At 37.2% G+C, this 22281-nt stretch overlaps 2 protein-coding genes across 2 annotated transcripts; both read right to left on the minus strand.

The window, feature by feature from the left end:
• Positions 1-14355: 14355 nt before the first annotated feature.
• On the minus strand, positions 14356-17124 carry LOC144998913 (uncharacterized). Its single transcript, XM_078958647.1, has 6 exons — positions 16869-17124; positions 16397-16515; positions 15843-15925; positions 15260-15381; positions 14903-15067; positions 14356-14819 (listed from the first exon to the last, which is right to left on the minus strand). Exons 1-6 carry the CDS (start codon positions 17080-17082, stop codon positions 14554-14556), a joined length of 969 nt encoding a protein of 322 aa, XP_078814773.1. The 5' UTR covers positions 17083-17124; the 3' UTR covers positions 14356-14553.
• An 823-nt stretch (positions 17125-17947) lies between these two features.
• Positions 17948-20215, minus strand: LOC144998915 (uncharacterized). Its single transcript, XM_078958648.1, has 7 exons — positions 19938-20215; positions 19704-19822; positions 19202-19284; positions 18867-18988; positions 18627-18791; positions 18451-18544; positions 17948-18326 (listed from the first exon to the last, which is right to left on the minus strand). Exons 1-7 carry the CDS (start codon positions 20143-20145, stop codon positions 18125-18127), a joined length of 993 nt encoding a protein of 330 aa, XP_078814774.1. The 5' UTR covers positions 20146-20215; the 3' UTR covers positions 17948-18124.
• Between the last annotated feature and the right edge of the window lie 2066 nt (positions 20216-22281).

Consider the following 22281-nt stretch of genomic DNA (forward strand, 5'->3'; position numbering starts at 1 on the left):
GGTGCCTTCGACCTGTTCTTACTGGAGGAAAACTCACGTCTTAAGACGGCTGGTCAAATCTCATGTGAGGAATCTATGATGGCTGCTCCAATAACTCCCTAGCTATCATTTTCACAATAATCACTTAGTCACAAATTGAGAATCCTTCTAAGGGTAAAATGACCATTTTACCCCTAATCGAAGTCAACATTCTGAGATGACCCCACTCGCAGAGTTGCTCCAACAAGTCGTTGAGTCCTAGAACCCTGAAATTGCGATCTAACTCGTCAAGTTACCCCCTACCTCGTCGAGTTTCCTGGCTACTCATAACCGCAATTTGGAGAATCAACTCGTCGATTCCTTCACAGACTTGTCGTGTTCTACCTTAAACTGAATTAGGACAAGACAACTCAACTCCTCGAGTTCCTCTATGGACTGGACGAGTTCCTCTGTCTGTTTGGACATCTTAACAGATTAAGCCTCTACTCTTTAGATCCAAAGTCTATACTTCTTCTGCCTACTGAAAGTACCCTCTTAAGGGTAAAGTTTCCAACTTTACCTGTTAACAATCCTTCTTAGTGGGTCTAGCTCAAAACCTAGTTCTTGAGGACATAGATCGTTGTCCAAAAGCCATAATACTCCAAACCAAAGCATGAAAATCAAGATCTAGGTCCTAGACACCAAATAAACATGTAATGTCTCAAACTTTCCTCGCATGCATGGCCTTTTAGGATTAGAAAAGGACAAACTAACACCTTAGAGCTTGCATGCCGACTTCTATGGCATTAATTTTGCACCTTTATGCCTTAACAACCCTTAATGAATCAAGATCTTAAAGGATCCTTGCTTGGGTCGTCCAAATCCCAAGGGTCAAGCTTCTTGGACCCAAAACCCAATAAAGTGGAAATAAAGATATCTAATAAAATAATAGACAACTTAGAGGCTTGATTACAAGAAAATGAAAGGGATGAGATGTTTCTTCGGAATCTACAATCTTCTCTTGGAGTCCTCTAGCTTCGTCTTCTTCTTCTACATGCTTCAAATCACACAAATCTCACTCAAAAATAGCTCAAAAACTTACACTATGATCTAAGGTTTTGTAGAGTAAGGTTTAGGACTTGGAGGATGGAAATGAGGCCATAAGTTGGGGATTAAGATGCTTAAACAGGGTGCAAACCCCTGAAATTAGGGTTTCACTCTGGCAAACCTAGAAGCCAAGTTGAGGGCTCTCGACTCGTCGAGTAGATTGTTTAAAAACCCGTGACCAATCTCGTTTCTACTCGACAAGTCTAAGGATCCCTACTCGTCGAGTAGCTATACAAAATGAATAAATTATAAATAAATGAGTACCATGAAGCAGGCGTTACAGTTATCCCCCACTTGACTTAGAATTCATCCTCGAAATCTGCCACATCTGGAAACAACTCCAGGTAGTGCTCCATCATCTCCTCCTCAGGCTCCCAAGTCCACTCTGAACCCCTGCGGTGATGTCACTACACCTTCACCAGCTCAACCCTATTGTTCCTCAAGTCCTTCATCTTCTTATCCAGAATAGCTACTGGTCCCTCGATGTAATTCAGGATGTCATCAATCTGAATGTCCTCTAGAGGCAAAATTGTTGAGTTATCCACTAAGCACTTCCAAAATTACTAAAAATCATTATTGAAAACATACTGTCCAAAAATTTTGTTTTTAAAATCATTAATTAATCCAAAATTACTAAAAATCATTATTGAAAACATAAACCATAATATCTCAAATGTCAAAACAGTGTATCCATATTAAATCATATGTCAAATAAATCAGAGTAAAATACCCCAGACTAAAAGTTGTGGTCTGTTCCATATAGTCATCCCGAGCTCTTCTATTTGTTAGCGGAAGTACCTGAAACAAAAACTAAAAACAATAAGCACAAAGCTTAGTGAGTCTCACCAAGCTGCCACATACCATACATATAATCACATAATAGCATACATTGGGCCTTGCCCACCACATCGGGCCCCATCCGGTATCAGATGAATCTGGCATCGATCCCCGCCCGACATCAGACTGAAATATGGTATACATATAACATATCAACACACATATAACTTAAACAGACAACATAAACATATAAGCTAAATCCTTCCTAGGGCTTGCCCTGGCATCAGACCGAAGTCTGCGACGCATAATAGATAACATATAACTAAACATTACTCGGGTTGGCCTCAGCATCGGACTGAAGTCTGGAACATAAAAACAAACACATGCAAGAATCACGAAGACATCAAGCATACAAACATTCCTTGGGCTTGCCCCGGCATCGAACTGAAGTCCGAAAACATTTAACCTATAGCAGGCTAACCTCGGCATCGGACCTAAGTCCGGCATATGCAAATATACATAAGCGGGGTGGGATTGGTGCCTTCGACCCGTTCCTACTGGAGGAAAACTCACGTCTCAAGATGGCTGGTGAAATCTCGTGTGAGGAATCTCTGATGGTTGCTCCAAAAACTCCCTGCTATTATTTTCACAATAATCACTTACTTAAAAATTGAGAATCCTTCTAAGGGTAAAATGACCATTTTACCCCTAGTCGAAGACAACATTCTTAGTTGACCCAACTCACCGACTTACTCCAACAAATCGCCAAGTCCTAGAAGCCTATAATAATGATCTAACTTGTCAAGTCACCGACTGACTCATCGAGTTCCCTGGCTACTATTTATCGTAATTTGGTGAATCAACTCGTCGAGTCCCTTTACAGACTCGTGGAGTTCTACCTTAAACTGAATCGGGACAAGACGACTCAACTCCTCGAGTTCCTCTATGCACTCGACGAGTTCCTTTGTTTGATTGGCCATATTAACAGTTAAGCCTCAACTCTTTAGATCCAAAGTCTATACTTCTTCTAGCTACTAAAAGTACCCTCTTAAGGGTAAAGTTTCAAACTTTACCCGTTAACAATCCTACTAAGTGGTTCTAGCTCAAAACCTAGTTCTTGAGGACATAGATCTTTGTCTAAAATCCATACTAGTACAAACCAAATCATCAAAACCGAGATCTAGGTCCTAGACACCAAATTAACACGTAAAGTCTCAGACTTTCCTTCCATGCATGGCCTTTTAGGACTAGAAAAGGACAAAATAACACCTTAGAGCTTGCATGGGGGCTTCTATGGTATTAAGTTTGCACCTTTATGCCTTAACAACCCTTAATGAATCAAGCTCTTAAAGGATCCTTGCTTGGGTCGTCCAAATCCCAAGGGTAAAGCTTCTTGGACCCAAAACCCAATAAAGTGGAAATAAAGAGATCTAATAAACAAATAGACAACTTAGAGGCTTGATTACCAGAAAATAAAGGCGATGAGATGTTTCTTCTAGATCTACAATCTTCTCTTGCAGTCCTCTAGCTTCTTCTTCTTCTACTAGATTCAAATCACATAAAACTCATTCAAAAATAGCTCACAAACTTACACTATGATCTAGGGTTTTGTAGATTAGGGTTTAGGACTTGGAGGTTGGAAATAAGGCCATAAGTTGGGGATTAAGATTCTTAAATAGGGTGCAAAACTCCGAAATTAGGGTTTCACTCTGGCAAACCTACCCACCAAGTTGAGGGCTCTCAACTTGTCGAGTAGATTGCTTAAAAACCCGCGACCAATCTCGTTTCTACTCGACGAGTCTAGGGATCCCTACTCGTCGAGTAGCTCTAAAAAATGAATAAATTATAAATAAATGAGTACCATGAAGCAGGCATTACAATTATCCCCCACTTGACTTAGAATTCATCATCGAAATATGCCACATCTGGAAACAACTCCTGGTAGTGCTCCATCATCTCCTCCTCAGGCTCCCAAGTCCACTCTGAACACCTGCGGTGCTGCCACTACACCTTCACCAGTTCAACCCTATTGTTCCTCAACTCCTTCATCTTCTTATCCAGAATAGCTACTGGTCCCTCGATGCAATTCAGGATGTCATCAACCTGAATGTCCTCTATAGGCACAATTGTTGAGTTATCCACAAAGCACTTCCAAAATTACTGAAAATCATTATTGAAAACATACGGTCCAAAAATTTGTTTTTAAAATCAATAATCAATCCAAAAATACTAAAAATCATTATTGAAAACATAAACCATAATATATGAAATGTCAAAATAGCGTATCCATAACAATCACATGTCAAATAAATCAGAGTTAAATACCCCAGACTAAAAGTTGTGGTGTGTGCCACACAGTCATCCCGAGCTCTTCCCTTTGCTAGCGGAAGTACCTGAAAACCAAAACTAAAAACAATAAGCACAAAGCTTAGTGAGTCTCACCAAACTACCATATACCATACATATAATCACATAATAGAATACATTGGGCCTTGCCCACTACATCGCACCCCGCCAGGCATCGGACGAATCTGGCATCGATCCCCGCTCGGCATCGGACTGAAATCTGGTATACATATAACGTATCCACAAACATATAACATAAACACACAACATGAACATATAAGCTAAATCCTTCCTTGGACTTGCCCTGGTATATAACCGAAGTCCAGGACTCATAATCGATAACATATAACTAAATATTCCTCGGGTTGGCCTCGGCATCGGACCGAATTTCGGAACATATAAACAAACACATGCAAGAATCACGAAGACATCAAGCATACAAACATTCCTCGGGCATGCCCCAACATCGAACTGAAGCCCAAAAACATATAATCTACAGTAGGCTAACCTCGACATCAGACCTAAGTCCAGCATATGCTAATATACATAAACGGGACGGCATTGGTTCCTTCGACCTGTTCCTACTGGAGGAAAACTCATGTCTTAAGATGGTTGGTGAAATCTCATGTGAAAAATCTCTGATGGCTGCTCCAACAACTCCCTAGCAATCATTTTCACAATAATCACTTAGTTAAAAATTAAGAATCCTTCTAACGTTAAAATGACCATTTTACCCCTGGTCGAAGTCAACATTCTGAGTTGACCCAACTCGCCGACTTGCTCCAACAAATCGCCGAGTCCTAGAACCCTAAAATCGCGATCTAACTTTTCAAGTTTACTAATGACTTGTCGAGTTCCCTGGCTACTTATTGTCGTAATTTGGCGAATCAACTCATCGAGTCCATACACAGACTCGTGGAGTTCTACCTTAAACTGAATCGGGACAAGACGACTCAACTCCTCGAGTTCCTCTATGCACTCGACGAGTTCCTTTGTTTGATTGGCCATATTAACAGTTAAGCCTCAACTCTTTAGATCCAAAGTCTATACTTCTTCTAGCTACTAAAAGTACCCTCTTAAGGGTAAAGTTTCAAACTTTACCCGTTAACAATCCTACTAAGTGGTTCTAGCTCAAAACCTAGTTCTTGAGGACATAGATCTTTGCCTAAAATCCGTACTACTACAAACCAAAGCATGAAAACTGAGATCTAGGTCCTAGACACCAAATAAACACGTAAAGTCTCAGACTTTCCTTCCATGCATGGCCTTTGGGATTAGAAAAGGACAAACTAAAACCTTAGAGCTTGCAAGAGGGCTTCTATTACATTAAGTTTGCACCTTTATGACTTAACAACCCTTAATGAATAAAGATCTGAAAGGATCCTTGCTTGGCTCATCCAAATCCCAAGGGTCAAGCTTCTTGGACCCAAAACCCAATAAAGTGGAAATAAAGAGATCTGATAAAATAATAGACAACTCAGAGGCTTGATTACCAGGAAATGAAGGGGATGAGATGTTTCTTCTAGATCTACAATCTTCTCTTGGAGTCCTCTAGCTTCTTCTTCTTCTACAAGCTTCAAATCACACAAATCTCACTCAAAAATAACTCACAAACTTACACTATGCTCTAGGGTTTTGTAGATTAGGGTTTAGGACTTGGAGGTTGGAAATGAGGCCATAAGTTTGGTATTAAGATGCTTAAATAGGGTGCAAAACCCGGAAATTAGGGTTTCACTCTAGCAAACCTATCCGCCAAGTCGAGGGCTCTCAACTTGTCGAGTAGATTGCTCAAAAACCCGCGGCCAATCTCGTTTCTACTCGATGAGTCTAGGGATCCCTACTTGTTGAGTAGCTCTACAAAATGAGTAAATTATAAATAAATGTTTACCATGAATCGGGCATTACAATTATCCCCCATTTGAGTTAGAATTCATCCTCGAAGTCTACCACGTCTGGAAACAAATGCGGGTAGTGCTCCATCATCTCCTCCTCAGGCTCCCAAGTCCACTCTGAATCCCTACGGTGCTGCCACTACACTTTCACCAGCTCAACCGTATTGTTCCTCAACTCCTTCATCTTCTTATGGAGAATAGCTACTAGTCCCTCTATGTAATTCATAATGTCATCAACCTGAATGTCCTCTAGAGGCACAATTATTGAGTTCTCCACGAAGTACTTCCAAAATTACTAAAAATCATTATTGAAAAAATACGGTCCAAAAATTTTGTTTTTACAATCATTAATTAATCCAAAATTACTAAAAATCATTATTAAAAACATAAACCATAATATATCAAATGTCAAAACAGTGTATCCATATCAATCACATGTCAAATAAATCAGAGTAAAATACCCCAAACTAAAAGTTGGGGTGTGTGCCATACAGTCATCCCGAGCTCTTCCCTTTGCTAGCGGAAGTACCTGAAACCATAACTAAAAACAATAAGCACAAAGCTTAGTGAGTCTCACCAAACTACCACATACCATATATATAATCACATAATAGCATACATTAGGCCTTGCCCACTACATCAGGGCCCCACCAGACATCAGATGAAATTAGCATCAATCCCTGCCCGACATCAGACCGAAATCAGGTATACATATAACATATCAACAAACATATAACATAAACACATAACATGAACATATAAGCTAAATCGATCCTAGGGCTTGCCCTGGCATCGGACCGAAGTCTGGGACACATAACAAATAACATATAACTAAACATTCCTCGGGTTGGCCTCGACATCGGACCGAAGTCCGAAACATATACACAAACACATGCAAGAATCACGAAGACATCGAGCATACAAACATTCCTCGGGCTTACCACGGCATCGAACTGATGCCCGAAAACATATAATTTGTAGCAGGCTAACCTCAGCATCAGACCTAAGTCCGACATATGCTAATATACATAAACGAGACGGCATTAGTGCCTTCGACCCGTTCCTATTGCAGGAAAACTAACGTCTCAAGATGGTTGGTGAAATCTTGTGTGATGAATCTCTGATGACTTTTACAAAAACTCCCTGGCTATTATTTTCACAATAATCTCTTAGTCAAAAATTAAGAATCCTTCTAAGGATAAAATGACCATTTTACCCCTAGTCGAAGTCAACATTCTGAGTTGACCCAACTTGCCGACTTGCTCCAACAAATCATCGAGTCCTAGAACCCTAAAATTGCGATCTAACTCGTCAAGTCACCCACTGACTCGTCGAGTTCCCTGGCTACTCATAGTCGCAATTTGGCGAATCAAGTCGTCGAGTCCCTTCAGTTCTACATTAAATTGAATCGGGACAAGACAACTCAACTCCTCGAGTTCCTCTGTCTAATTGGCCATATTAACAGTTAAGCCTTAACTCTTTAGATCCAAAGTCTGTACTTCTTCTACCGAATGAAAGTACCCTCTTAAGGGTAATGTTTCCAACTTTACCCGTTATTAATCCTTCTTAGTGGGTCTAGCTCAAAAGCTAGTTCTTGAGGACATAGATCTTTGTCTAAAAGCCATACTACTAAAGCATGAAAACAGAGATCTAGGTCCTAGACACCAAATAAACACGTAAAGTCTCATACTTTCCTTCAATGCATGGCCTTTTAGGATTAGAAAAGGACAAAATAACACCTTATAGCTTGCATGGGGGCTTCTATGGCATTAATTTTGCACCTTTATGCCTTAACAACCCTTAATGAATCAAGATCTTAAAGGATCCTTGCTTGGGTCGTCCAAATCCCAAGGGTCAAGCTTCTTGGACCCAAAACCCAATAAAGTGGAAATAAAGAGATCTAATAAACTAATAGACAACTTAGAGGCTTGATTACCAGAAAATGAAGGGAATGAGATGTTGCTTCTATATCTACAATCTTCTCATCGAGTCCTCTAGATTCTTCTTCTTCTACAAGCTTCAAATCACTCAAATCTCACTCAAAAATAGCTCAAAAACTCACACTACGCTCTAGGGTTTCATATAGTAGGGTTTAGGACTTGGAGGTTGAAAATTAGGCCATAAGTTGCGGATTAAGATGCTTAAATAGGGTGCAAAACCCCGAAATTAGGTTTTCAATCATGCAAACCTAATCGCCAAGTTGAGGGCTCTCAACTCTTCGAGTAGATTGCTTAAAAACCTACGACCAATATTGTTTCTACTCGACGAGTCTAGGGATCCCAACTCGTCGAGTAGCTCTACAAAATGAATACATCATAAATAAATGTGTACCACGAATCAAGCGTTACAATTATACAACACTTGAATTAGAATTCGTACTCGAAGTCTACCATGTCTAGAAACAACTCCGGGTACTGCTCCATATCTCCATCTCAGGATCCCAAGTCCACTCTGAACACTTGCGGTGCTGCCACTACACCTTCACCAGTTCAACCCTCTTGTTCCTCATCTCCATCATCTTCTTATTGATAATAACTATTGTTCTCTGGATGTATTCAGGATGTCATCAACGTGAATGTCCTCTATTGGCACAATCATTGAGTCATCCACTAAGACCTTATGTAGCTGAGAAACATGGAAAGTGTTGTGGATATGGTTGACCTCTGCTTGAAGATCTAATCGGTACGCCACCTTGCTCACCCGGGCTATAACACTGAAAGTGACGATATACCTGGAGCCCAGTTTGTGCTGTTTTTCTAACTGGATGACACATTTCCAAGGTGACACCTTTAGGAGGACCATGTAGCCTACCTGAAACTCTAAGTCTAAACGCTGCTTGTCGGTGTAGCTCTTCTGTCGGCTCTCAGCAGTCTGGAGCTTGCTTCAGACCTGTTGGATCCTAACTGTAGTCTTGAGTACTACCTTAGTACTCCCCATAACTCTCTGACTAGCCTCTCTCCAACGAATTAGGATCATACACTTCCTATCATAGAGCATCTCATAAGGAGGTCAGTCTATGCTGGCGTGGTAACTGTCATTATACGAAAATTTCGCTAACGGATAATACGTATCCCAACTGCCACTGAAGTCCAAAACATATTCATGTACCATGTTCTCGAGAGTCTGTATCGTCCTCTCGCTATGTCCATCTATTTGAGGGTGGAAAGCGGTGCTGAAGTGGAGATGAGTACCCATCTCATCGTGAAACTGCTTCCAAAATCTGGAAGTGAAACGGACATCTCGGTCTGACACCACCGAGACAGGCACTCCATGTTGTGCCACTATCTCACACACGTAAATCTTGGCCAGCTTCTCAACCGACATGCTCTCTTGGACCAGGATAAAATGAGCACTCTTGGTCAATCAATCCACGATGACCCATATCGAATCTACTCCAGGTGCGGTCCTGGGAAGCTTCGTAATGAAATTCAGAGTAATGTCCTCCTACTTCCATACAGGGATATCTAATGGTTGCGTCTTGTCGTGAGGCCTCTGATGCTCTGCCTTGACCTTCCTCAATTGACACTTTGTCAAATAATTAGTATATATTTCCCAAATGTGAAAGTTTTTCATTCAACATACAATACACGTTGCATGATTCCAAGTTTCTATCCACTTGAAATTTGGGCGATGAGAAACTCTCCCTATTTGGTAAACTCTCGACACTTCCACAAATAACCTAATTAAGAATCAAATCCATTTTGTTAATAATAAAAATACACAAACATCAATTTTTTCATACACGCCATTGTAAGGATAAATACGATAAAACTCAAAATTTATTTTATTGCGGAAAAACTTGTCCTTACAATGCAATTCAACTAAAAAACTATGTTATTACATATTTCTGAGCAATCTACCATAACTCTAAAGTAGCAGCTCAAAAATCAGATCTTTGAATCCATGCGATCGAAATCCATTTCTTCGTGATCAGATTCAACACGCTTCTTCCTTAAGTTTCCTTTCTTTTCTTCGATCTTGCAAAACATCAAAATGTACTCTTATCACATCATGTATTAAGAACCCAAAATAGGAACTTATAGAGTTGTTAATGGATTTTACCTGAAGTATAGCCATACGTCTTGACTCTCCCATCTCTTAGATCTCTCAGGTAAACAGAGCACCTCCGTCTCCAATGCCCCTTCTCTTGTCAGTATAAGCAAATGAACTCCTTTGGTACATAGCAAGGGACAATCTCAGCCTTTTCTGGACTTCCAATGTAGCCAGTGTCAAATGAAGTATGGGAGTTTGATCGACCAATCAATTTTGCTTGACCAGTGCGCCAAATCATCATTGATTCAGCAGCAATAAGCAAATAGGTCAAATCAATGAAGGTCACGTCGTGAACCATCGTATAGTACTCTATTACGAACTCACTCTACGAATCAGGAAGTGACTGAAGAACCCAGTCAACAGCCAACATCTCTGAGATATCGACACCCAACATCCTTAACCAGTCAATGTGTGACTTTATCTCTAAAACATGTGCACACACAGGTTTCCCATCTTCGTTTTTACTTGCCAAAAGGGCTTGAGTGAGCTTGAACTTTTCAAGCCTTTGAACTTGTGGGTCAGGGAGAACAATTGAACGAGGTGCAGGAAGTGAAGTGTGACTCTCATTTTCTTGATCGTATCTTGGAACATCATCTTCATTTGGAAAGCTTGTTCCAAAGGATTTGGGAAGACCATTGTAAGATTCAGACATCTACAAAACGGGAGAAAATCCAAGTCATTTGATAAGAATCATTGATGTAACACCCAAAATGAAACATCAAGGCTAGGATCGAACACAATACTCTACAACCTAGAAGAGGGATGTCATAATCTAGTTGTAGAATATTTGAAAGTAGGTAAATGACGATTTACCAATTTCCACCATGAAAAACGAAAAAGAAATTTTAGTTTTAAATGAATTGAAACTCCTAGATCTTTTGAGATTCATTGAACTTTTTAATGGCATGTTTAATCTCGATTATGCCCTTCAAGTTTACGACTGGGATGCCAAGGATCACAAACAAGGTGTGAATAACCATACGAATCTACGTGGTGCACTCAATGCTACTATCACCTAATCAGTGTGTTAGTTAACCACACACACTCCATTGATCTATAATAAACATCAAGCCACCCTTCGCCACCAATGTCAATCCCCGATTAGTGTGTCCGTTAACCATACACGCTCGACTAATGTTTCACAAGGGTACGAAGTGTAATTCCATGGATTAGCATACAATTTCACATTTTGCCTAAAGTAACTATGATTTGGGAATTTGTAAAACCATGTAGTTACTTTGTACTTCATTATACTTATAATGGAACGATTATGTCCTATCCTACCCACTCGGCTAACGACCCTCCACTAGTCATGAGTGTTGTGGGTAAGAGTGGATATCTATTTAATCGCCATTTTATAGGCAAATTCCTTAAACACCCCTTATAGACCAACTTCGTGAATGAGGCCTACTAATGGTAAGACTGACTCTTTACTCATATATATATATATATATATATATATATATATATATATATATATATATATATATATATATATATATATATATATATATATATATGTTACACTTTTAATGTTACATATGTATAGTGTAGGGTGTATTTTACACTTTTAAAACACTAGGTGGTTTTATTAACTTTCCCTTTTTAATTAAACTTTTAATAAACTTAACAAAACCATGTGGATGTAATTTGAACTTTTCAAAATACTAGGGTTTTAGAATTTAAATATCACACAATTAAACTATTAATCAAAATTTTAAATTCCAAAACTTGAGGGTAAATTTTGAAATATTTCAAAACATTAGGTTTTAACTATTTAAATTTCAAAAACAAAACTTTGAAGTTCAAATTTAAACTATAAAATCTAAATGGGGAAATTGAAACTTTTTCACAAGATAATTCAAATCTAAATTACAAATAATCAATATTTATCTAATAAAACAAAAGATTATCTAAATTTTGACAGTTATCTTCTATTTTGGCAAGGATAATCTCCAAATATTGATAAAAATCGGATTTTATTAATAAAAAAACATTTTAAGTAATTATCCACAGCCAAAACAAGTCAAAATCCTGCAAAATCAGCATTTTGCGTCTCTGACTCGTCGAGTTCACTATGGACTCGGCGAGTCAAGTCGAAAAAACTCAAAATTTTTTATTTTCAGCCAATTTTCGATCAAATAAGCATCAAATTCACTAACAAACAGCCCTAGGCTCTGATACCACTGATGGGTTTCGAGCAATACATCACTTCTATGATGTACATGCAAACCCTAATAACTTTGGATCTAGTTTGTCTAATGAACATGCAATTGATTATCCAAAGCCATAAACCCTAGATATAATAAACTATAACTAAAATTAGGGTTTAGATCTTACCTTTGATTGTTATATGGAAATAACAATCAATCCTTGGCTTCAGAAAGCTTAGTGCCTCAAGTCTTGCACCTCTAATGGAGTCACAAACACCACTAAGCAACTTGGATGAACAGGGAGGCGAGAGGAGGCACCAAAAACAGCTGGAAACCCTAAAGGAACTCTTAGCCACATTTTTGGGGCATAGGGGCCCTTTATATACATGTAGGCTATTAGGGTTTACAGCTAGGAAACCCTAATCTTACTACTTAAGCCCTAAGCAATCCATGGACTCCTTTAACATATCCCTTGGACGAATTCCTTATGGGCTTACCATAGAATTCGTCCAACCTATATATCATTAGGTGATCCATAGCCCAATTGCAATTATCTTATAATTACAAATCCAGTCCCCTAAGTTTAATTAATCTCTTTTAGTCACAAAATTAATTCTTAATTAATTCTTGACTAATATTAATTAAGCAATATGATTTCTCCTTTAATATATTATTCTTATAATATATTAATAAATCATAATTAAACCTCTCTTTCCTTAATTCATCCTACATATTGGTATGGTGAAGGCAACCCAAAATGACCATACTCATAATCGGGTCAAGTACATACCAAAATAGTTATGGACTTAGACACTAATCCAACAGGATATGCCATCCATGATGAAGATGCACCGCTTAGAATGTCGGATGCGCCATTTAAGAGGAGGGTGTGCCACCTATAGACAAGGTTTGCCACTTTGGAATCAAGATGTCTCATCAAGAATGAGGTTGTGCCATCTCGAAGGGGGATGCACCAACATAGAGGAACATGCGCCACAATTGAGGAGGATTCACCATCTTGAAGGAGGATGTGCCATCTTAAAGGAGGATGTGCCATATTGAAGTTGGATGTGTCATCCTAAAACAAGGTGTGTGACTCTGGTGTGCCATGGTGTACTCTGGAGTATTAATGCTCTGTGGACGTGTCGTTGAAGCATGGATGTGCCACTAATGATCATGATGCACCACTAGGGCATCATGATGTGTCATTAGGTGGCTTGATGTGCCACATATGCTCCTAGTGTGCCACATGTGTTCCTGATGTGCCATGACATCCCTTTATGTGCCACTTATACTATAATGCACACTATGATTCTCAAGATTGTCCATGGATGCTCAGAAGTTGAAGATGCTCAAAGACATGCACAGGAGGTGCCACTCCATGGAACATGATGTGCCGTCATGGCACCTCAACGAAGTGCCATGCACTAACAGTGTCACAAATTAACAGGAGTTGCCACTCAATGACACCTGATGTGCTGGTGGTGTATTAATAGTGTCAATGCAATGTCTCTCAATGATGAAGGTTTTAGAAGCAGTTGTCTGGTGGATTGTGATTGGTTAACACTTTTCATGGGACTATGGATTAGTGGGTTTGGCCCATTAGGGTTCTAGGTTTGATCCCTAATCTATAAATAGGGATGTCTACTAGTCATTGTTAAGTGTCTATTGTATCCTTAATGAGTAGGATGAATCTCTATTGAATTGTACTTGTAACCTCTGTTTGAGAACTTTGTGAATAAAAAATATTCCCCTCCTACCTGTGGACATAAATCACCTTGACTGAACCATGTAAATAGTGTGTCTGTGTGCTTTTTGTTTCGTGTGTTATCCGCATTACTTCCTAACAAATGTCATCAAATCTTGACAAATGGCATAAGATTTGTTCTGATTCTTGATAAGTGTCATCTGATTTCCCTAACAGTTCTTCATTTCAATATAAGGAACAACTCTTGATAGGGATTTTTCCTTCCAAAACTCCATAAATTTCAAGCCTATTTTGTGGAATTATGGATGGTTGTTTGTACGTTCAAGAAAGGGATAAGAGAATAGCTATATAACTAAATACCTTTAATCCAACATCCCAAATACATGACATTCACTAAAGTCAAGTACAATCTTTTCTCAAATACATGATTCATCATTGTTTCCAAACAAACTATACAAAAAACAGCAGGAATTGCTTAAAGTCTCAAAACACCATAAAATGAACTATACTTTAGCCTGAGATTTCACTTATGGATTCTCACCTCCTTCTGTTAGGACAACTAGTCCTTTATGAAAGCCACAACAACCGAACATAATTCGTCCCTGTGTTTGTTGTAACCATGGTTAGCCCCTTCAATGATTTTTAACTCATGGTTTGGTATAATCTTGGCAAACTCCATGGCATCTTCAACTGGGATGACCTCATCAACTGATCCATGAACAATCAACACCCTACAATCTTTATCAATTTTAAGTCCTGCTTCATGCATGTTTGTATTCAGACGTTCCATCAGACTTTCTTCAGTCACACGAAACGAAACTTCTCCTACATTTTAATAATCATAACTGTAAATTTGCATAAGGGTCTCCTTTGTTTGAACTTTTATCATAATTGCAAATGGTTATAACCTGTTTTCGATTTAATGTCAATAAATCCGTCTTTTTTTGCTCTTTCTAAATAATCTTTTCCTAATCTCTCCTCGATGCCCCTATCCATCTTATAGCGACCAGACACGTTGACAACAGTCTTGATATCGTGATGTAAAGATGCATATAAGACCACCACATTCCCACCTGTAAAAAGTGTTTCTTTTTAACTTAATACAGAAAGAACAACTTGATAGAAAAAATCAGAGAAAGGAAGTTTTCTCTATTAAGTCTTAAACTTTTTACAAGTTTGTATTCGTCTAGTTTTTAAAGTCAAGTTATCAAATTGTTTTTAAACATTATTTATCTGGATGACACTTGATGAGAAACATTTTTTACCTTTACTGTGTCCAATGATTGATGTTATAACACGATTTGCTGCAGTGAAGTGTTGGATTAATGCTTTTAAGTCATCCACCTCCTTACTATAGTTTCCAAATTCAAATGAGCCTTCACTTTCACTGGAATACAACAAATTATTACTATTAGAATTTTTGAAGTACAATTTCGTAATAAAAAAATAAAAACCTTGAAAGTAAAATGTGATCACTTGGTAGATTTTTCAAAGTACAATGCCTTAAGAAAAATGTAAATCGGAAAGTATGATGCTTGAATAGAAAGAAACAAAAGCTGGATGCTGTAATACACAACAAGTAAATGAAATTTATGTTGCAATGTCTTGCATTTAGCATCAAATTCTATAACAAAGTGTTTCTACTTGTATCTTTTTTTAATCAACTTTAGTGCAATTAAACAATTTCTTGAAACTAAGATGATTCATTCCCGCTTTGAAGTAGATAATAAGTCTATTTGACCTCGAAAGTCAAAATGTATCATTTTCCACTTTCAAACCAAAGGAAATAGAATCCCAAAAAAAACTAATAAATAAATAAATATGTATTGTGTAAAATGATGGACTCACCCATTTCCTGAAAAATCAAAGCGAAATACAGTAATTCCTTGTTTTTCCAATGCAAGTGCAAGATCCACCATCATACTATACTCCTAGAAACAAGAACACACTCACAATGAATCATCCATAAAATCAATACTCATGAAAATTGTAGGGATAAAAAGATATTTAAATATTTTTGAACAAGTAAATGTTGTGAACTGAATTATTCCGTGGGTTTTAGGATGGAAAGTTGGAGTACATCGATCAAAGGATTTCATGAGTTCCAACGGAATTCAGATCCACACTCATTTGCAATCAAACATGGTATTGGAATGGAATCGAATTCCAATTCCAATTCAGGCCAAATCCCACCGAATCCGAGTACCAAATTCAATATAAGGCGATGAATTGTTAAGATGATCTTTTCGATGCAATCTTCTTGTTGTTTATTGCCATGTGAAGCTAAAGCTTGCTATTTTATAACCTATAAGTTTTTACTTTGCTATGATATTTCTTGTTATTTACCTAAAGATTAAAAAACATGAACATGAAAAGTGGCAAAAAAGAAGTTCATATCATACCTTTGTGCATTGGAAGCCATGGCATATGATTACAATCTCTTTAGACCCTGTTTCGTGTAACAAACCCACAAGTTTTTCTCCGTGTTTGTTTTGTATGATGATTCTTTGCAGTTCAATCCCTAAAACAATGCGAGAGGATTGCAATTGTCTTTAAATGCCAATTCTCATATATTATTAATGTAAAAGTAGAGAATGCATAAACAAGATCCATCTAATGCCCCAAATCCGACATAATATACAGAGCCCAGATGAATATGGCAAGGTTACTACTCAATTAGCGGTTGAAATGAGGAAATAGGTGTCGTATCTTTTCTATTTAATGAACTTAATGGGGACAAGGCTTAATTTAGTAATATATGAAGCAAATGAATCCATAGGATGAAATCTGGTGATGTGCTAATCAATTTAACCCTAAGAGCAAGTGAATTTGAAATGGGTGTAGGAAAAAATTGCCTGAAAATCGAAAACTGACCTGGGTTTTGCTCGACGTTTACGGAGGTGGTGGTGGTGGTGGAGTCGCCGGCGGCCATCTGCAGGCTGATTCTGTTTGTTCTACTGTTGAGAGTGTGTGAGTGGTGATTGGTGCGTATCGATTGCTTGAAGGGAGAATCTGATAAACAGGAAGTTTTGGAAGTATTTATCAAATTTGAGTGTATAAAATAAACCTTTTGGATCAAGCTCCCCATTCACTCTTTCCAAATATTATCCCGCATACACTATAAACTATAAAGTCCTGCAGGCACATGTTGACTTTTTATGCTCCTAAACGTTGGACTTCTCCGAGCGTATATGTTTTTTTTTTTTTTTTTTTTTTTTGGTGATGCATATTTTAATCTCAATATATCTTTTTATTGTTTATATAATAGTATTATACATCATAACCAACTTAACGGGTGCAAATTGACAAAGAGCACAAACATTTTATTGGTTATTATTAAAATGTTTGATATCACATTTAGAAGTCTATTTTAATGTAATCTCTTCTAAAATATCTCTTACTCGGTTACATATTTGATATCATATTTATAAATCTATTTTATTGATGATTCTTTAGATTTAAGGCTAAGTCAATATCAGATATTGACTTATGTACAATCAACAACATTTGTAAATTTCATCTTTTTATTATAGTAATTACGTGCAGTGTTTGGATGTATGTTTACAAAATAATTATTATGATTTAAGGAATTCAAATTATCTAATTAAATAATCTTCTTGGTTAAGGTTAAAAATAATCTTGATTATCTTAATAAATCAACTTATCTTTGTATCTTATTTTCCAAATCTGATCAAACTAGAACCATTTTCCACAGAACTCACGTTAGTTATCACAACTTCAAATCTAACAAACACTTTAGACACATATTCAAACACCTCATCATCAATATAACTTGTTCTCCCATGTTCAAATCCTGGCACCACTCAGTCCTTGTGCCCATGGAGGTTCGTCTGCAGTGACTCCAAGGCATGAAGCAAAGCTTTATGTTTGCAGCGGGGGATTAGTCTGGCCCGGAAACCCTCGTTAGGGAAGTTCCCTTTCCAAAAAAAAAAAAAAAAAACTTGTTCTCGGTTTTCATTCGTGCAAAAGACATGAGTACCCTTCTCATCCTCATCCTCAAAATAACCAAAAAAACATTGTACGCCCAATCTTTGTCGAGTCTAACAAACAAACCATAGCATTTAAAAAACAATGTAAAATCCCAAAAATGGAGCCTTCTTCACCTACCTTTACTTTGCATTATCTTGGCCATGATGCGAACATTCTCTTATGAAAGACAAAACAACTGAAATTAATTCATTTTGATGCTTTGAGAATCCATGATTAGCTCCTTTAATGATATGCAACTTGTGGTTTGGTATAATCTTTGCAAACTCTAATGCCTCTTCAACTCTCACAATTGAATCATTGGATCCATGAATTGTCAACACCCTACAAAAACATCCCACAAATCAAACTCTTTAAGTATCAAGACACTTGGTCACTTTATTTTCAAAAAATTATTTCACTTAAAGAATTTTGATTTTAAGTTAATTAAGTAGTTTTTATGTGTTACCTGCAATCTTTATCAATCTGCAAACATGCTTCATGCATATTTGTGTTCAAACGATCCATCAAACTTTCTTCAGTCACACGATACAAGACCTCCCCTACACACGAAAATAGTATTTTACGTTTTAAGTCCACAAGATTATGGTTATTGCAAATTTGGCAAGAAAGTTTCAAATATACCAGTTTTGGCTTTAACATCGATAAAACCATCTTTTTTTACTTTCTCCAAATACCCTTTTCCCAATCGCTCTTCCACACCACCTTCTGTTTTATAACGCCCTGATACGTTGATGACACAGTGTATGTCATGATACTTGGAGGCGTATAAGAGCACCACATTCCCACCTATAGGTAATAGTAAGATATGATGAGGATGAGAAGGGCGTTTACGTCTTTTTCAATGTGTAATGTGTAGCTTACCTTTACTGTGTCCAAGGATTGCACTTGTGACACGTTTAGCTTCAGAAAAGTGTTGGATTGCTGAATGTAAGTCATCAGCCTCTCTACAATAGTTGCCATATTGAAATTTTCCTTCACTTTCCCTGAAACAAAATATGTGCTATTTAACATGACAGATGACAAAATGTTATCATTTATCAAATTCCTACTCTATCTATCTCATAACTATAGGATTAATGTAAATACAAGGATTAAAATCAGATAATCATTTGCGTAAAGTTAGGGGTGTAAAGGTAATTTTACAGTTCTTTCAAATGAGTTGCAGATGTCTGTTTAATACTGAAACTTAAACTTACCCGTTTCCAGCAAAATCAAAACGAAATGCAGTGATCCCTTCTTTCTCCAGGGCAGAAGCAAGGTTTATCATGGTACTGGTTTCCTACAAAATCCAAGAATCGATAACGAATTATGAAATTGCCACGACAATTCACTCCATTGATCTTAAATCACAAGGCAAAACCAATTTCTCATGGTCCTAATTGGATCTTGAGTAAGCAAAGCATCGATGAGAAGTCCATGATTGTCGTGATGAAACTAAGAACACTTGAGATTATTAAAGGATTATAGATCAAATTCGATAAGAATAGATTTCCCCCAAAAGAATTAATCTAAGCATGTGAGATTGATCAATGGAAAATTGGATTTGATTTCATTTATAGCCACCAGTAATCAATACTATAGTCACATATTTGGCATAAACATGTTAGTTTGCTGGTTTAATTGGTTGCTATAGGGTCAAGTAACCCTAAGAAAAATAACTGGGAGATGATGAGTAAAAGTGTCCCGAGTGTAGCAAACCTTTGTTGATTGAAATCCATGGCACAATATCACAATCTCCCTGGATCCAGTGTCATGCAATATACCCACTAGTTTCTCCCCATGGTTGTTTCGTAAAACTATTTTCTGCTGACGGATTCCTGAATGAAAAAACGTAAAACCCCAAAATCTTATAATCAAATTCGCATTATTCTATCAGAGTTTATTCACATTAAATCAATTAAACTAATCCGTTACTGGTCGCCGTAAACTCACCTTGGTTTTGCTCAGGGTGAGTGGAATTGGCGCCGGTAGCAGCGACGGCCGTGGCCATCTTCGTTTCGCTTCTTTTGCAACGATTCCAATGGCTTACTTGGTGGACAAGTAGAGCCTGCTTGAGACGAAAATCTGATGAGTAGCAATTTATCGTTGGAGAGACAAAGTTCGAGGGGCTTAAATGATAATTATGGATCAAAGTTCCCATTCTTTTGGGCTTTAACCAACAATGGCTGAAAAGATGTTGAGACTGGAGAAAAAGGACCAAGGAGTGTGGATGTCATGTTTATTTGGTTCGAATTTTAATTTTGGAGTCTTTAAAAAATCGGTTTTCTTTCAATAATTTGGACTTTAGTTTAGACATCTTAAGGCTATCAACTTTCCCAACACACAAAAGTTTTCATATCCCCTAGTATTATCATATCACTTTCTAGCGTTTATCTACGAATTATCCGTCACTTCAATGCCATTTCACTCTTAAATTTTCAATTATTTATATAAAAAATACATTAAAGTTAAATAAAATCATTCACCACTTTATATTACCGCTAGCATCATTTCGAGGTCCATGGCGCAACATCATTAATCGACGTCTTCAAGATTTGCATATGATGTTGTTCACTTCTTGTTTTCATTTTAAAGCTCCATGTTTTGCTTGAAGACGTTTCTCAAACTTCTCTATAAAAAAGTTTAAGTTATTTAGTTGTTTTTGCTTTCACTTTTCTTTATCCCTTCTAATAGGTCGTTGAATGGTTCTTCAAGTGAAATCTCTTTGACGTCATTGTTGAGGTCTATTGATGTACATGCATCCAAAATGTGTATATTCGTTTGACTCCGACATGTTGAACTGTTTGTTGGATCCGGTTTGATTGCATAAGCACATATGTCTTAAGTTGTTAGAATTTATGAAGATGATAGAAAGAGAATAAGCTTTCTTCATTTCATTGACTGAAAAACCAACACAAGAATAAAGAAAATATATACATTACAAGAAACACAAAGTGTAACTAACTTAATTAATCACGGATTGATGACGTGTAACACCCCCCTCCCCCCCTCAAGCTGGTGGTGGATATTGCAAAAATGTCAGCTTGGAAATTGCATCATTATGTTGTGTAGAAGGAAGATATTTAGTAAACATGTCTGCTAATTGGTTAGCATTGGAAACATGAGAAAGTGTAATCAATCCTCCTTGTAACTTTTCACAAACAAAGTGACAATCTAACTCAATGTGTTTGGTTCGTTCATGAAAAACTGGGTTTTTAGCTATGTAAATTGCAGCTTGGTTATCACACTTGAGCGGTATTGTAATGATATTTGGGACATTCAGCTCTTGTAAGAGACAACTTAACCAAGCTAATTTTGAACATACCATCTGCATAGATCGATATTCAACTTCAGCATATGAAAGGGGATACAGTGGTTTGTTTCTTTGATTTCCAAGATACATGAACATTGCCAAATAAGATGAAGAAACTACTAACTAAACGTCTAGTGATTAGGCAAGCAGCCCAATCTGAATCACATAAAGGTTTAATATTAAAGGTAGGATCATTGTTGAGTAATATACCATTGGAAATTGTCCCTTTCAAGTACTTTAAAACATCAATTGCAGCATCATAGCGTACTTTACTAGGAGTCTGATTAAACTGACTCAGATGTTGAACAACAAATGACAAATCATGTCTAGTATGGAGCAAAAAAATAATTTTCCTAACAATTTATCTATAGAGAGTTGGATCTTCAAGAGGATCATCCATGTTAATTTTAAACCAGTAGGAAGAGGAGTATTCACAAAATCAGCATTTTCCATGTGATAATCACGAAGTAAATCAAGAATAAACTTGTGTTGATGAAGAACCATGCATTAGAAACTTCATTAAACTCCAATACTAAGAAAAAATGAATGAATCCAAGATCCTTTATATGAAATTGATCATCAAGAAATTCTTTCAAAAAATGAATTTCTTGTTCATTTTCTCTTGTGACAAGAATGTCATCAACATATACTGCAATGATGACTATGGAATTTTCCACTTTCTTGAGAAATAAAGAATGATCATTCAAAGAATGAGAGCAATGATGACTATGGAATTGTCCACTTTCTTGAGAAATAAAGAATGATCATTCAAATAATGAGAAAATCCTCTAGATTTTAAAGCAATTGACAACTTTTCATACCATTGACGAGATGCCTGTTTAAGACCATAAAGGGACTTCCTTAATTTGCATACATGTGATGAAGAAGGTGTTGGATATAGTGTCTAAGTCCATAACTATATTTGGTATGTACTTGACCCGACCCGGCATGGTCCATTTGGGTTGCACTTCACCCAAACAATTT

Source organism: Lactuca saligna, chromosome 5 (assembly GCF_052625555.1).
Source record: "Lactuca saligna cultivar CGN05327 chromosome 5, ASM5262555v1, whole genome shotgun sequence".
Classification (NCBI taxonomy): domain Eukaryota; kingdom Viridiplantae; phylum Streptophyta; class Magnoliopsida; order Asterales; family Asteraceae; genus Lactuca; species Lactuca saligna.

Coding starts and splice junctions, on each gene's coding strand:
- LOC144998913 (XM_078958647.1), bottom strand. CDS start 17,082: ATGGGGAGCTTGATCCAAAAGGTTTATTTTATACACTCAAATTTGATA. Junction 15,382..15,842: donor TTTGATTTTTCAGGAAATGG/GTGAGTCCATCA, acceptor GTTGTATTCCAG/TGAAAGTGAAGGCTCATTTG. Junction 14,820..14,902: donor TGACATTAAATCGAAAACAG/GTTATAACCATT, acceptor ATTAAAATGTAG/GAGAAGTTTCGTTTCGTGTG.
- LOC144998915 (XM_078958648.1), bottom strand. CDS start 20,145: ATGGGAACTTTGATCCATAATTATCATTTAAGCCCCTCGAACTTTGTC. Junction 19,823..19,937: donor TCACCCTGAGCAAAACCAAG/GTGAGTTTACGG, acceptor TTTTTCATTCAG/GAATCCGTCAGCAGAAAATA. Junction 18,545..18,626: donor CGATGTTAAAGCCAAAACTG/GTATATTTGAAA, acceptor TTTCGTGTGTAG/GGGAGGTCTTGTATCGTGTG.